Here is an 18,976-nt window from a genome sequence, read left to right on the forward strand (position 1 = left end):
CTGTAATCCCAGCTACTCAGGAGGCTGAGGCAGGAGAATCACTTGAACCCAGGAGGCGGAGGTTGCAGTGAGCCAAGATCACACCATTGCACTCCAACTTGGGTGACATAGCGTAACTCTGTCCCCGCCTCAAAAAAAAAATTAAGTAAATGTTAACAGGACAATAAGTATGATGTATTCTTTTCTTTTTTGAAAACTTTATTAACCATGTATATCATTTACAATTTAAATGTAAATATATTTCAAGAACATAACTTGCTCATCTTTGTACTTCCTGCATTTAATTTAGTAGCTAATTCTTAATTGTACCTATGAACTGTTATCTTTCACCAGAGTGATGGGTGAAATATTTTCAAAAATGGGCCTCTGCTCTGCTTATGTTTCTTTGCCTTATATCAAAAGTATCACTGCAGATATTAGATTGCAAATAATATATTAATTTGTTTTTTGTTGTAAATCTTTATGTTACATAATTTTATTTTGAACTATCTGGGAAAATGGAATTTTTTGATAACCTAAATGTAAATAGTCTAATCACATCATCTAGGGAAACTGTTTTTAGTTTTCATTTAATAGGTTTTGTTTTGGGGAGCATTAAATAAAAGTTATTCATATTTAAAAGTCAACCTGTTTCTGGAGATGACACATACCTCAGACTCTAGGCATGCATTTCTGTAGCACTAGTGAGGACTACTGGGATCAAGTCACAGCTTAGAGCAAGTGGACATAGAAATCTCAGTGATATGTCTTTAGAGCTCTATAATTTCTCCCCTTCAGAGGATTCAGTCAGTACACTTTACCTTGTTATTTACTGTTTTGGTGTACTCAGTGTGTTTCTATTTACCATCCAACAGCTTTACAGTATATATTTCAGTTTAACAATTATGCTGTGATGGAAGAGTTAGTAATTTTTACATATATTCACTAGACCATGTATATGAAAAAATCACTTTTGCTATAGCACTTATCTTTTTTTTGGTGCAGATAAAGCTCATATATTACGTTTCCACACTGATCTAGCACAAATTATAATTTACAATTATTTCTAAATACTTAAGTGAATTTAAATTTTGGCAAGCATTTTTCATGGGTGTTATGCTTTTGACATTTTATGCTACATTGTGAAGTTTATTTTGCTTCTTGTTTCATAGGACAGTTTATAGAATAAAAGAATAAGAAAACATTGTACAGGCAAACCGTGGTCTAAAAACCTACAGAGACACAATCTTAGTTGATATATAAAAGTGTAAATATTACTATGAAATGGAACAGTTCTGCATTTGTGTTTGATATTTATGTTGGTTGCAATTGACTTCCACATGAGTGCACAGTAGTCTACAATAATCCCACAGGCTCAGATATGAGTTAAGAGAAAGGCCACAGGCCTCAAGGCTTTAACACATACTTTTTCTTTTTTTCTTATCATCCACATGCCAGCACATGGAAGAAACTTTGTTCTTTTTTCTCATTTGAAGAGGTATATTTTTCAACTGCCTTTTGGTAGCTTCTGGAAGCTTTGGAAAAGGTGTGTTCTACATGGACGATGAAGTCTCGAGTTTTCTCTCAGTGCTATCTTACTTTCTGCAGCTCCTGTCTCAGCCAGGATGGCAGAGGCTGACCCAGTTTGTGCAGCAGCTTTGAGAGTTCCACATTGTGATCTCGATAGTAGCTTGACAGAAATGTCCTGCTCTAAGAGGAGAGGAGAAAAAAGTACATTTTACTTTGTTTATTATATTTCATACACTTTGACTACGTTGAAATAAGCATCAAGTATACCAGATCTGGATTAAAATTTGTATTAGCATGTGGACTATTTATTTAGCAAATCCTATGATATTTTACTGGCAGTCTTGGGTACTGGCGTTTTTCTTACTAGGAAGAGGCAAATGGCGTGGTGACAGTACTGCCCACTCTAATCCCTCCTACACATTTGTATTTTCAATGTGTAGGAGGACCTGTGAAGACCTCTTTACTCTTACCTCCTTTCTGGACATTATTTTCATGAAATCAGCCACTCCCTTAAATAAACCCAATATGGAATACTCAGTAACCTTGTTGAGAAGAAATGATATCCTGAAAAGTTGTGTTTTTCTTATCTTTCTCTACCACCAAATTTAATAAGGTCTGTGTTAGACCAGTGTATAATAAAATGCTAAGAAAGCTATTCAGCAGTGTCTCTTAAACAGTTTAGCTTTAATAAATGTACAGGGAAATAGCTTTGACATAAATGTAGATGATATATTTTATATTACTTTCTTGAAATACTATAGAAATTGTATGTCAATTTCTTTTGGGAAAAGAAGGATTGTTTTCAAAGTGCTCTGAAGGTATATTTTAATAATCAGCCAAAGAAAATTGGAGTTCTGAAATTGCAGTTTGTTCATTAAAACAACAGAAACACCCCTCCTCTTCTGCATATGATTTAATTAAGAGTTTATTGAGGACAGACCCTGCATCTATCAGGTCAGGCACAAAAAAATAGTCCTCAAGGTTTTGTTAGATAAAGTATTCAAATAAGTTTAGCCCACCTTAGGATCCTCAGACCATCTTAGGTTTCTCAGTTAATGTAATGTATTAATTGTGGGGGAAAAGTCCCAAATCGTATTTTAATTTCTGAGATCTAAAAAATTTACAAATCAAAATCCACTTGCATGCTTATAATGAAACTATATACTAACTAGACTAACAATAAAAATATTATTAGTAAATCTTAATATATGTCAAGTAAGCATCAAAGTAAAAATGCGGGATATAGAAATGGAGAAAACTGTAGCATTAAGTGATTAATGCTACACTTAATCACTTAATCAGAGTGTCGCCATTCTGAACGGAATAAACAGGAAGTGCTGAATACATACTGCAAAGTGTGTATCTATATTCTCCAAAGCCTAAATTATCTGCTAGTAAGTTAGATGTTGGGAAATGTATTGCTTCTTTCATTTATTACCATATTAACAGCTCAAAACTTAGTATAGTGTATCAGTAATTTATATTACTGCCCAGGGCACACTTACTACAACAGAATGATTCAGGCAGTGAAAAAAATAGAATTTTTTTTTTTTTTTTTTTGAGTTAGTGTTGCCCAGGCTGGAGCTCAATGGTGCAATCTGGGATCACTGCAACCCTCCGCCTCCTGGGTTCAAGCAATCCTCCTGCCTCAGCCTCCTGAGTAGTTGGGATTACAGGCACCTGCCACCATGCCCAGCTAATTTTTTCTTTTGTATTTTTAGTAGAGATGGAGTTTCATCATGTTGGCCAGGCTGGTCTCGAACTCATGACCTCAAGTGATCCACTCGGCCTCCCAAAGTACTGGGATTACAGGCGTGAGCCACTACACCCGGCCAAAAATAGAAATCTTGGTCCTATTTTCACTTTTCAATGAATATATTTCCTGTCTTGCTTTCAGTTAACATTTATGCTAAAATTTTTGTGCAGGTATCATTCTTTTTGGAATAAGATATTATCTCTTTAGTCTTTTTCAGAATGTCAAATTCTATTGTTTTCCTTTATTCTTGCATGACAGGTAATAATATATTGTGGGTAAAATCAAAACAAGCAACCTACCTGTACTGAAAATGAAATGGCATTTTTAAGTTTTAGAAAGGCTGAATTTTGACTTTAACTAGTTTTTTAAGAAAATAGATGATATTGTTGGTTATCATTTTGCTGATTTAGTTTGTATTTTTAAGCTCTATGCTTACATCAGAGTCCATTGGAGGGTATTTTCTTCCTTTGCTCTTTCCAAGGCATTTTGTTTTACCTTCTTCCAGTAACTGACACCAGAAACCTTTGTGAGAATCAAACCTAAGAAAATAAAAAATACACACAAAAAGACCAGAAAATCATTTTTCAACCAATTTATATGATATAATGACCAATGCATAAATATTTTACTTGGATAACAATCTATAACCAGAGAAACTGAATTCCTTTTTACTATATTCCTTTGCATAAAGTCTTTTGGCATACTTCTAAATTCTCAGTTCGTCTGTCATATTTGTGAGTTTGCCAGGTTCCTACTAGAAAAACTGTCAGCAGGTCTCCTATTAATAGAAATTAATAAGGCTACTTCCTTCATCTGGAAGGAAAAAATGCATAAATTTTCAATTTTTTTAGGGTTTAGAAAGAAGTCATTCTTTTCCTTTGTAAGGTTTAAAAACAAGTCAGTCTTCATCCATGTCTATGAATTTAGATGCTACTTGTATCATACAACTAGAAGGTAATAGAAGAGAAAAGGTTTCGGGATATCATGGAGTGATTACTTTTAGGATTCTCTAGCTATAATCCATTTAATTTTTTTCAGAGCTACTTTCTTCTTTTGGTATGAGCTTGTTTAAGTAATAGCACCTATAAATGAATTTTTTTTTTTCTTTTTTTTTTTGAGACGAAGTCTCGCTCTTGTTGCCCAGGCTGGAGTGCAATGGTGCGATGTCAGCTCACCGCAACCTCCGCCTCCCGGGTTCAAGCGATTTTCCTGCTTCAGCCTCACAAGTAGCTGGGATTACAGGCATGCGCCACCACGCCCAGCTAAGTTTTGTATTTTCAATAAAGACAGAGTTTCTCCAGGTTGGTCAGGCTGGTCTTGAACTCTGGACCTCAGGTGATCCGCCTGCCTCGGCCTCCCAAAGTGCTAGACACCCAGCCTAAATGAACTTTTTATGCCATAATTATAATAAACATAATAATAGCACATTAAATATACGTTTTATCTTACCAAAATATTTCATATAACTCTCATTTGAGGTTTCATTCTAACACTTAAGGATGTGATGTGAAGGATTCTTCCCATTTTATAGCATTTAGCATACTGTTTGGCTCTCGTAAACATTTGCCAAATATTAGTTGAACACAAAATGAGAAAGGAGAAAATGCTTGTCAAGGTTTATCTCGTACTATGCTTCAATATTCAAGTCATGACTCAAGTCTAGGCCCCCTGATTCTAGGTTAAGGGCCTTTGCTGTTTTACTGGTCTCCAAGTAGGTTTTATATTATTATTCAATGTAAATAAAGCACTAATTTGTATGCTCAGATATAAAAGTGAAAGTAATAGTCAGCAATGATAATTCCTTTACGTAGCTTTTGTTATTCAATAATTCTATCACCATTTTTCTTCTCAATTAGAATTATTTCTTCAGATAACGTTTTTCTTTTGCTTTTAGTCTGTTCTGCTTCTAGGAATGCTACTTCCGACACTTTACTTACCATTACAATGTGAAAACCTGAAATACCTAGGGTGACAGTTAACAAAAAATATGTGCAATGACTGCACACTTAAAACTACAAAACGTTGCTAAGATAAATTTTAGAAAAAAAGGGATCTATACTATGCTCATAAATCAGAAGACTAGATATTTTAAGAATACCAAGTCTCTCCAAATTTATAGATTCAGTATGATTCCTATCAAAACTCCAGTGGACTATATTTTAAGTAGAAACAGAAAATTATTCTAAAGTACATATAAAAATGTAAAGGAAGTAGACAAGCTAAAACAATTTGAAAACAAAGAGCAAAGCTGGAGATCTCATACTATTTAATTTCAAGATTTACTGTAATTCTACAGTAATGAAGATTGCATGGTGTTGGCATCAGTGGACCGATGGATCAATGAAACAAAATGAAGAATTCAGAAATAAATCTACACATCTACAGTCAACTGATTTTCAAAAAATAGCTGTCAAGGTAAGTCAATGGGAAAGGATTAGTCTTTTAAATTGCAGAAGAAAAATTGGATATCCATATGAAAAAGCTGAACATTGACCCTTACCTCATGTTTTATATAAAAATTAACTTGAAATGTATTATTGAGCTAAATCTAAACTATAAAAATTTAGGCTAAAAACATATCTAAAATTATAAAAATTCTGAAAGAAAACATAGGAGAAAAAACCCAGACAATTTTGCAACCCTGGGTTAGGGAAAGATTTCTTAGGATGAACCATAAGGGAAAAATAACGATTATTTTGAATTTATCCAAATTTAAAATTTTGCACTCATAAAGACACTTAAGAAAATGAACAGGGAAACCACAGACTGGGAGAAAACATTTGTAAAAAATATATCTAATGCAGAACTTGTATTCAGAATATATAACTCAATATAAAAGATAAAAATATCAATAAAAACTGGATAAAAGATTGGAACAGCCTGGGCATGATGGCTCATGCTGTAATCTCAGCACTTTGGGAGGCTGAGGAGGGCAGATCAGCTGAGGTCGGGAGTTCGAGACCAGCCTGACCAACATAGAGAAACCCTGTCTCTACTAAAAATACAAAATTAGCCAGGCATGGTGGTGCATGCCTGTAATTCCAGCTACTCAGGAGGCTGAGGCAGGAGAATCACTTGAACCTGGGAGGCAGAGGTTGCTGTGAGCCAAGATCGCACCATTGCACTCCAGCCTGGGCAACAAGAGTAAAACTCTGCCTCAAAAAAAAAAAAAGAAAAAAAGATTGGAACAGACACTTCACCAAAGAACACATGAATGATCAATGAACAAATGAAAATTTGCTGAACACTATTCATCATTAAGGAAATACAAATACAAATTACAAATGAAATAGCACTGTACCCTCAGTAGAATAACTGATTTAAAAAATATCCAGTGTTGGCAAAGACGTGGAACAAATAAAATTGTTGGTAGAAATTAAAAATATTACAGCCTCTTTGTAAAGTTTCTTAGAAATTAAAATACAGAACTACTATATGACCCACCAATCCCATTTCCCATTTCCAGGTTTTTACTCAAAGGCAGTGAAAATATATGTCCATACAACTGTTCACAGTAGCTTTGTTGGTGATAGCCAAAAAATGCAAATCACTCATGTCCATCAACCGGTGAAAGGATAAACAAATTGTAGTATATCCATAAAATGGAGTAATACATAACAATAATAAAGAATTGACTCCTGACAGATGTAGCAACATAGAGGAAACTCAAAAGCATTATGCTAAGTGAAAGAAAGTAGCTTGATGAATGTCAGGCGTCAAGGTAAGTAGAAAGTATTGACTACAGAGGAGCATGAGGAAACTTTTTGGGTTATATCTTTTTGTTCTATATCTTGATTCTGGTGGTACATACAACTGTATACATTTGTATTCTTTGAACTGCACAATTACAATGGATGATTATATGTAAATTACACATTAACAAAGCACTTAAAATGGTAGTATGATCTAATGTGTGTGTGTGTGGGTGTGTACGTGGGGGTGTACTCTATATGTAGTTAATCTTGTAGAATTTATAACTGTAGTCCTATGAAAATAATGCAAACCTAGATTTCTCTCTCTGTATGACTTTGTGTATTAGAGAGAATAATCACATTCCATTTATGTAAAGCCTGGTTTCTCATCATTATTAAAGCAATTGTGTCAGATTAGGGCACAACATTTTATGTTTTCATGCTGTTTATACTCTTGTTTGAATCAGTAAGGCAACTGAATAAATTAGTGTTATATACAGAATTACAAAGAGATCATTAATAAAGACCATATTATTTAAATAATCTGTACATGAAAGCCTTTGGGAAACACTAATACAACATTTCTGGAAGTCTGTGATTGATGTAATATTTTTCATTAACATTTTGCTCTCAGCAATTTTCCAAAATTGAATTCTGACTCATTTTAAGTATTCAAGTGATCAAAATTCAGAATCCAGACCAGCTATTTACTTTTTGCTAATATACCTTGCTGTAGATACGTAACTGGAACATACATATGCTGTGTATTGAAATGAGTAGTCTTCTGAGAGAAAGTTTTTCTAAGAAACACTGAACTCCACACATGCTAAAATTAAGAATCAAAAGAAAAATAAGCTTTTATCTCTGCTGATTAATTAGATCTTATGCAGCAGGTGTCACGCTGGGCTTTACTGAGAAATAAAACTTTCTGTGTGTAGCTGGCACCTAGCCTAGGCATCTGTATGCATACACTCATAGGCAACGGTATAAATGTGTCAGGATGCAAATGAGAAAGAGAAACTAGAAGGGATAGCATGTTTATTTACCCAATGGCCCGAGGGACTGGGTCTGGTCCTTCATAGAGAACCATCATAGATAGATGAAGGGACTGCTATTCATTGAAGGTCTTATGAGTTTGGGGGAGAAGTAATACTATTTCAGAGCCCAAATGAAGAAGTGTAATAGAAGATGGAGAAAATTGGCCGGGCGCGGTGGCTCACGCCTGTAATTCCGGCAGTTTGGGAGGCCGAGGCGGGTGGATCACGAGGTCAGGAGATCCAGACCATCCTGGCTAACACAGTGAAACCCCGTGTCTACTAAAAATACAAAAAATTAGCCAGGCGTGGTGGCAGGCGCCCATAGTCCCAGCTACTCGGGAGACTGAGGCAGGAGAATGGCGTGAACCTGGGGGAGATTGCACCACTGCACTCCAGCCTGGGCGACAGAGCGAGACTCCGTCTCAAAAAAATAATAAAAATACGAAGATGGAGAAAATCTCTCCACATCTGTTCAGAAAGCAGCAGTGTTTCTGTGAAGTCTGGTGGAAGAGCAAGGAAACAATCTTTTTATGTAAGCACTGGCAACCATTATCATGGCTGGGCCCCTCCTTTCAAGGCCTTCAGGCAGTGAACATTTTGGAGGAAGTGTTCATGTATAGTTTAGTGTTCGCTTCTATGGCTACCCTAACCTGGTGGTGGGGATACTTTGTTTATCATTGTGTCTCCAGAGTCATGCACGTAATAGTTATTCAATAAAATTTTGTTGATTTAAAGAGTAAAACAAGAATGGGTAAGAATGCTTCTTATGCTTGTATGGAATATCTTCTGGGGATGTTTAGAAACAACGGTAAAAGACTTGTGGGCAGGGGCACCAAGATTCTCCAATGATTCAAGCTCTAAACAGTGACTTTTTTTTTTTTTTCTTTTTATTGAGTCGGAGTTTTGCTCTTTCACCCGGGCTGGGGTGAAGTGGCGTGATCTTGGCTCACTGCAACCTCGACCCCCCCGGGTTCAAGCAATTCTCCTGCCTTAGCCTCCTGAGTAGCTGGGGTTACAGGCATGCACCACCACGCCTGGCTAATTTTTGTATTTTTAGTAGAGATGGACTTTCACCATATTGGTTAGGCTGGTCTCGAACTCCTGACCTCAGGAGATCCACCCACCTTGGCCTCTTAAAGTGTTAGGATTACAGGCATGAGCCAACTTGGCTGGCTGACATTTTTATATTAATGAAAACGTGACTTTATTTCTACCCTTGTGCAGGTTAATTGTACAAAACATTCAGATTACACTTAGAAGACTAAAGTGTGTCTGAAATGCCTTTACATGGAAAAACCATTTCTATGGGTGAATACTGAATTGAAAATAGCAATTCAGTAAATTTCAAAATCAAAATACCATCATTTAGATATTACTAATATAGGATAGGCATAGCAGTTGTTAAAAATCAGTTCTCTTCTGGCAAACATGTTTCTTATTTAAGGAATCGTTTTGCTGATATGTATTTTATTTTAACAACTTTTTTGAGGTATTATTTACATATTGTTAAATATACAATTCAGCACTATTTAGCAAATTTATATAGTTGTATAATTATCACCACAATCTGGTTTTAGAACATTTCCACTATCCTTTCAAAACCCCTATTTTTGCAGCCCATTGCAGTCAATCCCTGCTGTCATCCCTAGTTCCAGATAAAGTCTTTCTTTCTTTATTTCTTGTTTTTTTTTTTTAGACAGAGTTTCACTCTTGTTACCCAGGCTGGATTGCAATGGCGTGATCCTGGCTCACTGCAACCTCCGTCTCCCGGGTTCAAGCAATTCTCCTGCCTCAGCCTCCGGAGTAGCTGGAATTATAAGCACGCACCACCATGCCCAGCTAATTTTTGTATTTTTAGTAGAGATGGGGTTTCACCACGTTGGCCAGGCTGGTCTCGAACTCCTGACCTCAGGTGATCTGCCTGCCTCAGCCTCCCAAAGTACTGGGATTACAGGAATGAGTCACCATGCCTGGCCCAGATAAATTCTTTCTAACTCTACATTTGTTTCTTTTCTGAACATTCCTTCCCCACCCCCGCCCCTCAGTGTGGATATAACAAATCCATTCACCAGTTGAAGGACATTTGTATTGTTTCTAGTTTTGAGCTATTATGAATAATGGTATAATAATTTCCTTACAAGCTTTTATGGACTTAGGTTTTCATTTATTCTGGGGTGGATTCTTAGAATGAAATTGGATTGTTGGGTAAGATGCTGTTTGGTTTTTAAGAAACTGCAAAACTGCTTTCCAAAGTGGCCACATATTATGCGTTACCATCAGTAGTGTGTGAGGATTCCAGTTTCTCCACACATTTGCCAACATTTGCGATATGATTTGGCTCTGTGTCCCCACCCAAATCTCACCTTTGATTGTAATAATACCCACATGTCAAGGGCGGGACCAGGTGGAGGTAATTGAATCACTGGGGCAGTTTCCTCTTGTGACGGGACCAGGTGGAGGTAATTGAATCACTGGGGCAGTTTCCTCTTGTGACGGGACCAGGTGGAGGTAATTGAATCATTGAGGCAGTTTCTCTTGTGATAGTGAGTAAGTTCTCATAAGATCTGATGGTTTTATAAGTATCTGGCATTTTCCCTGCGGGCACTCATTCTCTCTTCTGCCTCCTTGTGAAGAGTTGGCTTCTGCCGTAACTGTAAGTTTCCTGAGCCTTCCCAACTATGTAAAACTGAGTCAATTAACCCTCTTTTCTTTCTTTCCCTTTTTTTCTTTCCCTTTCTTTCCTTCCCTCCCTCCCTCCCTTCCTTCCTTCCTTCCTTCTTTCCTTCGTTCTTTCCTTCCTTCCTTTCTTCCTTTCCTTCCTTCGTTTCTCTCTCTTTCTCTCATTCTTTCTTTCTTCTCTCTCTCTTTCTTTTCTTCTTCTTTTTTTGTGCGTTTCACTCTTGTTACCCAGGCTGGAGTGCAATGGCACGATCTTGGCTCACTGCAACCTCCACCTCCTGGGTTCAAGTGATTCTCCTGCCTCAGCCTCCCAAGTAACTGGGACTACAGGTGCCTGCCACCATGCCTGGCTAATATTTTGAGTTTTTAGTAGAGATGGGGTTTCGCCATGTTGACCAGGCTGGTCTCGAATTCCTGACCTCAGGTGACCCATCTGCCACGGCCTTGCAAAGTGCTAGGATTACAGGTGTCAGCCACCCCACCTGGCCTAAATCTCTTTTCTTTTTAAATAACCCAGTCTCGGGTATTTCTTCATAGCAGCAGGAGAATGGACTAATACAGTAAATTGGTATTGTCTTTTGGATTATTGCCATTCTAATGGGTAATATAGTGGTATTTCAATGTATTTTAATTTGCATATCTTTATGATTACATATTTATGAATAAAAGTGACATCCAGGGCATGTGGAGATGGATGTTATTCATAATAAAATCTGAGACAATTTCCATAGCTCATTTTAAGGTTCTAGTTCTTTTTAAGGAAGCACTTCCTGTTAATATGTTATTCACTATTAAAAATTCACAGTATTATTTTTCTGTGGTTCTAACATCCTAATATGAAGAGCTTAACAGGTTGGCAGTGTAGGTTCCAGAGATAATTGAGTTTCAATCCTGCCTCCTCAACTTACTTGCTGAGTGACTTTTGGCTTAACTTTCCTGTGCCCCAGTTTTTTTAATCGGAAAAAAAATGGAGCTAATTGTACCTATCACATTGTGTTTTATGAAGAGAGATAGATATATCGGACATGTAAATGTATATTTATTTTGAACTGTTACAACCACTTAAAAATTTATCATAGAAATTAGAGTAGACAATTTTTTTCTTTTCCCTACTCAGCATTTCTAGGTATTCTTTCATGCCATCCAGAGAACCAACAGATTTTAGTTACTATGGCTACTATAATTTGCTAATAAGAAAGATTTAATTTAGTACATTTGTACTCAAATGTATCTACAGTGGGTAGGAAAACAGTTCATGGGCAATATAAATTTGGTTGCCAAGGAAGTTATATTAAAGCTATTGAAGTCCTGATTTTCAAACAACTTCAGTCCTTCATGACTTAGCTAACCTTTATCCACAAAACAAACAAACAAATATACTCAACTTCCAGCTTTCAAATTCTCATTGCCCATTTATTGACATTTTCAAAGTAAATTAATACTAAAAATTCATATAACATAGTCTGGTTTCATTCATCTTGACAAATAGGTTAACTGACTGCGACATAAAGATGCCAGGTTCAGGTGTTTAGCTAACCAGTATTTCTAAACCTGAAGACACCTGTCATTGGCATTGATGGCTAGGTATAATTGTGAATAGATGTATTCATGACAAAACTAAAAATCCATATTTTTCATTTTAGTGTATACAAATTAGCACAATTCCATGCTAAGCATTATTTTTCCTGTCTTATTTCAAATGATTGCTTCAAAATACTATACAACACGTAACACAAAAAGTAAAGTAATGTTAATATATCAATTCCATTTAGGGATTAAGGGTATGTGGAACGAGAGTTGTAAATTATAATTTACTTCATTGAATGAGAAAGTTCTTATTTATATTTTTAAAGCTTATTTTGCTTATTTTTATTTCATTCACATGATCACTGAGAAAATCAGATTATTTAACATTAAATATATCATTTAACACCCATGATGACAGTACTTAGTCATTTTAAGACATCACAAATTCTTCAGTGACTTTGTATATCTTTAGAAGTCTTGAACGCTTTCTTTAGCACTTGTGGAAAAGAATAAACAACAGTCTTGACAATGGGAGCTTATTGTGATTCTTCTTGAAAATAGTTTTGATGCTGAAATTTGCTATATGGAAGATAGCAAGTTTAGAGATCTCTTAAATTGGAATACTCTTTCACGCCAAGATTGCATAGTAAAACATTTGTATAGACCTTGCTTCATTCATTTATTCTACTATATGCAAAGCACTAGATTTATGTAGTTAGTTGAGAATTCATATTGGTTTGCAGTTTACTACATCCTTAGAGGTCTTCCAATGAGAAAAAATTTTTTTAAGCACCAGTGAGATAGTCGTCATTATCACCAGCAGGAAAATAAGAAGAAAAAATAAGAAGCAATACCAAAGTGTACAAAGTATACAAACTGGTATAAATGGCATTTCTGAGGATATATATTTTGTACCTCTAGTCATCCTCAATATTTCCACAGCACTACAGAAACAGCTATCAGTATAGTTACTCTAACAGGAGTAAGTAAATTGTGAAGACAGGTTTCAGATAAACAACTACAAAGGGCATAGGGTGAAGGATGATCAATTTAGACCCCAGACAATGACACGAAACTTCCAAATATTCTACAACTAGTGCACTGCCAGGTTTTACAAGTTGTGTCAGGCCAATTGATGATTGACAAGAAAATATAAAAAGAAATGGAATGGAAACACATTATCTCCACCTGCAGGGTGAGAGCCTGGGTAGCACTGCTGGAACAGAAACTGTGGTTTCAGGGACTACACATATCTTATCTTGCTGTTTCACCCACTGAGCCCCCAACCAGGTTAGAGAATCATATAATCAGTAATTCTGCTAGATGCAGCCCAGATGCAAAGGGACCTACAGTTCTTTGTATATAGTATGTTGCTTTGATACTCTTTTAAGTTTACACTGCCTTGTCTCAGCAGTGGAGATGAATAAAAAGCTTGCTGCTGAGCTGGCTGCAGAGGGGACAAATACACAGCATGCAGGTCAAGGACCATCCCGTAAGAAAAAGCAACTCTGTCTTTATAGAATACTGTACTTTTTTTCTGAAATACAATGCTTTGCTACATACTCTATTAAGAAAAGACCCAAAGATAACCTAACTTGAAATAGAAAACTGTTTAGAAAATAAAAGCTTTCTTTTCTAAGAGATACTTAAAAAGATATAGAACAGAAAATGGTCTTGAATTTTTAAGTGCAAACTGAAATCACAAGGTCAAGTTGAATGTTAAATACCTAAGGCCAGTGTCGGTGTTAGTACTTGAACTAAGCTCTACAAAACTCTGACAGTACTCAGAGTATAGAAAACACAGAGGTCAGAAGGTTAATAATAACAGCAAAGTATAAATGACTCTTAGGAAGGAAGCTCAAAACTGCAGAGTTCCACCTACTCCTTTGTCCTCTAAACCAAAATGCCTCCCTTACGTGTCTCTATATTTGATCGTAGGAGATATAAGCAGTATTTGATGTTTTTCTGCTAATTTTTTTTTTTTAACTGCAAAGTTTGTTGAAAGGTAAAGGGAACCTGCCTCTCGCTTTCTAAATTGATATTGAGGAGTACAAAAAAAGGGAAAACTACTTGATCTGTGGAACTGAGTTTTATACTGAAAAATACAATGGAAAAATTCCATGATAGTCTTTTTCAGTTTTTTTTTAAGGCTCAGTCCATGTAATTAAAAAAAAACCCAGCTTATGGTGTGAGTCAGGTCCATGGCCCAATCCAACTCAGTATCTTCCAGTTGCTCTACACTTGTGGTAGGAACAAACATAATTCTCCTAAATCTGATTGCCAGCCATTCCAAATGGACACAGTAAGATAGAGGTCTTCTTCAAAAATGCTAAGTGAAGCCCAGAGTCAGCACCAGGGTGAGATAAGAGAGGCACCTAGGACACAGCACTCAGTCTCAGGCATGGGCACACCTCCGAGAGTAACTGCTTTCTTCAACCCTAGTGCCTTACTGGTCCCCAGTCATGAACCTTATAGAGTCAGTTACCTAGGAAAATCAGAGGAAACCAGCAAAAAAACATACAAACAAACAGAAAAATCAAACCAGTGCTTTAACTGCTGAGGACTCTGAAGGAGAGGTGACAGGGTCAAATGGTGGATAAAGACAAAGATGCAAAAAATAAAACATAAAAAAGAATGTTTGTTTTAGGAGCAATAATAGTATATTTCTCTCTGCTTATTCAACCACCTATGGACTATTTCTTGCTGTATGATATTGTTTCTGAAAATTACATAAATGAGAGAAGAGTCAGTTCCTAAACTACTTAGTTACTCACCTGTTCATACTTCCAAGAGGCCCCATATTGCCTGTTACATAGGCTCAGGCTTTATGAACTTATTTCAGATAACTTCTTTTAAGGTTTGTGGTTTGTTTTAAGATTTACCACTGTTTTATTTCTCTCCTTTCAGGGAAATCTTTGTACAATTAAGAATTAACACAGGGTTTAGGTTAGGACATTTCTTTGTCACACTGTTGATTTTTTTTTTGGTGGTTAATGTCAAATTGAAAAATAACCAGGATATAAGGAACAGGTAACCTGAAAGTTGTATGACCAAACTGCAATTTCTTTGAAATCAATTCCCTGCTGAAACGTCAATAAACTAATTAGAATATAAACTTACGTTAAAGCTTCTGAGTAATTATAATGAGGCGAGACTCCTAGAAACTTCTGTACTTCATCCATCACTGTAGCAGGATCAGTTCTTAATTGTTGCCCATCAATAATTAGCAACTAAATTATCAAATTAAAAAAATGCACATTGAAAAAAGACATGTAAACTGTACAATGAAAAATTTCTGCACTCTGAACTTATTCAGTGAGAGACACTATCCTGAGTGAAATTGCATGCATTGGTGTTAGATAGAATCCAGGTCATCCTCATTAATGACCTGGAACCAGAAATCACACCAATTAAATACACTCATGGTTTGCAATCTGAGAAGTCACACTATGAAAGCAAAAAAGGCAGTTGAAATACCAAGAGAGCTTAGAAATGTGACTAGAAAATCACAAATGGAAACCAACTTTCAAAACAGACAAAGCAATGATCCCATCATTCAAGTTGGGAAGTACAATAGAAAAGAAGAAAGGTTGTAATAAACTCAGATGTAATATGACAGAGAACATGTCATTCCTCATGATTCCTTTCAGGAATAGCACTGTAAAAGTTGAAGAAATATTTTGATAATCCATGTGGAGAATAAGGTTAGACTCTCAGGAAACCTGAACATGGACAAAGTTCCTCAAGAAACTAAGGAGGAGTTTCTTGTTACTCCAAGGAGGGTGGATCCAGCGAGATAAGAGGAGACCAGGATTAAAGGACACAAAGCTTGCAAAGTAGGTCTTGTCTATCCATACCTCTTCTCTGATATTTCTATTTAGCCTAGACCAGCATTGTTCAATAGAACTTTCTGTGATGATGGACATGTTCTATAGCTGCTGGGTCTAACATGTAGCTATCGAGCACTTAAAATGTGGCTAAAGCAATCGAGGAACTGAACTTTTCATTTTATTTGATTTTAATATGAATTAAAATAGTCATATGTGGCAGTGGTCATCGTATTTGGACAGCATGGCTCTAGACTCACAGGCATATACCATCTTTGATGTGACTGGATTGCTTACACGATCCCATGAGGGGCTGGCTGATTTTGCAGTCTAGGTTGATGCCAGGCAGAAGAAATTCAAGGGACTGAGAAAAACATAGGACTTATAAAAAATTCAGCAAGGGGGTTCAAAAAGGAAATAATGGCACTTAATTAAGCAAAACATTATTTGTCTTTTTTGGTTAAGAGGTTCTCTTTCAAACTTTATTCTCAGGAAAAGAATCAGGGATCTAAAGCTTTCGAAGCTTTTTACAATCAGGAAAGGTATGCACAGCAAATACAGCAGGAGAATTATCCTGAAATACTCTTAGAAAATTAAACAGTTTTTCTACTTCTGCCTATTTCTCTTTGCCACAGCCTCATTATTTACAACTAAAGAGGAAAAACTAGTAATAGTTTAACGAGTGAAAATTTTCTTATCCTTAAGGCAAACTCATCAACTTAATGAGATTCTAACATGATGTAAATCCTTATTACTCCATACCTGAAATGGAGGGAAATAAACAAGCCATCTCTCAATGTGGCTGGCATACCACCCCGGGACCAAACATCTCTTCTGTAAGGCTCTGAGCTCCGAGGGTGCACGGGGCCCTGCTGAGATCACTTCGTAGAAGCTAAACTTCAGAGCTGCAGGGTCTTCATGTGATCGTTGATGCTATGATGAAAAGGTGGATGATTAAACTAATCTGAGCCATAGGCGTAAATAATTAAAAACCAATCTTTGTGACAAGTCGCAAAGCTAAAGAAAGAAGTGCCTCACTGCTGGAGAGTTATTCATTTTGAAATTAATAACTGATGAAAATGTTTGCTTGGAGCCTCCGGATTTGAAGTTATGATACTTATGGGAGTAAGTTTTGGAGAATTTATCTGGTAGAAGTTGAATTCTTATTGATAGGATTCCTTCACCAACATTACTGAGTTGTTTCTTTAGTGTACGTATTTTATTGTGAAAGTAAACTTTTGAAAACTGTGTTAATGGCCCCATTCCCGCTCATAAGCAAACCATGTATAGTGTCCAGTGAATATCCATAATAGACAAGCACTCTACTATCTCTGCCAAATAGTTTTGCTCCATCTAGTAATGCAGTTTTAGATTAGAAAAGGCCTATCAGCTCTTTTAAATGAAGAAAGTACTAGAAAGTCTGACATGCACATTATCTGAAATCCACAGCTTTTATCATACATTCCCTGGTATCTAAAAGCCAAGATTATTTTATCTAATGGTAACCTTTGCGGTGAATCAGAATCATTTATTGTGCAGAAAATGCAGAAGGTAGCAATCCAAATAGGAAAGTGTTTCATAATGGCTCAGGCTCAGGCCCATGGGTTTGAGGAAATCACCTTTTCTTTAAATTGGCCAATAAATATTCAGGCTTAGTGGTGAGTTGGTGGATGTTTACCACATCTAGTTGAATAGCAAATTTTCTGCAACTGAGATTCAAATCACTGGACTACAAACTCTGCTAGACTTTGTTAAGGCCTGCATTTTGCCACTGTGATTTATTTGTAATATTTAGGACATTTTGTTAGCTTGCAGCCTTAAAGCCTTCTTTTTCTGTAAATTCTATATTTTTCAGGGACGAAGTGGTTGACAAACTCCAATTTTCTTCATTTTCTTGGAGTCAATTAAGGCTTATTTTTCTTTTCTCCAGATACTTAGTGGAAAAGGTAAAAGTTGCAAAATCAAATCAGGCAATTTGCAATTTGCTGTATGTTTTGATTTAAAAGATGGCTTCAGGTTTGGCATGAATGATTAGGATAGAATTGTGGATTTTTATGGATCTTAGCTTTCCAGGATGTCTCCACTCCCTATTATTCAGATTATTATCAAAATGCCTATCTAAGATTTCATCTGCTTTTTGTGACCTTTCCCTACTATGTTCCTGCCACAAAACCTTTTCCAACAATCTGTTCTTCCTCTTGTGAACTTCAACAACTGCTTTTGTTAAGTAGCAAAAGGACTCAGTAATGAGCAACTTTATTCTCTAATATTGTAATTGTCAAGAACTTAGCTGTTTTAAGTCAAATCAGTAAGAATGGAACATCCCACTCTTGTAGGGAGGATCTAAGCTATGTGGGTCACTTTAACACAGGGAAGCATTCATATATCCAGCCTACTTGCAGATTTCAGATTAGAGGTTTTCGTACATAGAACATTCTGCATTTGTCTTAACATTATCGTTTCCAAGAAAATAGGACCCTCAGTCTGCTTTTCAGCACTGACCTGATGATAACTCCTTTACATAGCTCTGCTTTGCACCTATGAAAACACTTCTTCATTTTAATTTTACCTAAATTTCTCTCCTTACATATCTTTCCCTTATTTAAGAAAATGCCCCATGGTTCTGGTGTTTGGGCTTCTCTGTGACAGCCATGAATTAATCTGTCCTTTCCCAGCTGGTCTTTGTCAGGTGGGCTTTGTCGTTCTGAAGGAGTCTGTATGTCAATTGATTATTACTTTCTAATTTATATGCTTGTTTATACATATTTCTCCAATTAGGCTGAAAGCAATTTCAAGTATAGCATCACATTTATTTTTCAAATCACACTTAGAAAAAAACTTTGCATATGGTAGCACATTATTTGATGAATGGATAAACACATGAACAGCAGGAAAGCATTTTTTTAAATTACAAACCTGAGAAATGAGAACTAAGGGTCCTAGAGACTA

General features: G+C 36.2%; 1 protein-coding gene across 2 annotated transcripts in view; it reads right to left on the reverse strand.

The window, feature by feature from the left end:
* Positions 1-1,326: 1,326 nt before the first annotated feature.
* Positions 1,327-18,976, reverse strand: part of NDST3 (N-deacetylase/N-sulfotransferase (heparan glucosaminyl) 3) — a 217,330-nt gene continuing 199,680 nt past the window's right edge. Inside the window, exons 11-14 of one of the 2 annotated variants that reach the window (XM_011927356.1) lie at positions 16,790-16,960; positions 15,321-15,430; positions 3,702-3,804; positions 1,327-1,689 (exon numbers count right to left, since the gene is read on the reverse strand). In XM_011927356.1, coding sequence (XP_011782746.1) covers positions 1,570-1,689; positions 3,702-3,804; positions 15,321-15,430; positions 16,790-16,960 — 504 coding nt within the window. In that variant the 3' untranslated portion in view covers positions 1,327-1,569. The remainder of the gene's footprint in view (positions 1,690-3,701; positions 3,805-15,320; positions 15,431-16,789; positions 16,961-18,976) is intronic. The other variant, XM_011927357.1, reaches the window with a different exon arrangement.

This window comes from Colobus angolensis, unplaced genomic scaffold, assembly GCF_000951035.1.
Source record: "Colobus angolensis palliatus isolate OR3802 unplaced genomic scaffold, Cang.pa_1.0 Scaffold71, whole genome shotgun sequence".
NCBI classification, from domain to species: Eukaryota; Metazoa; Chordata; class Mammalia; order Primates; family Cercopithecidae; genus Colobus; species Colobus angolensis.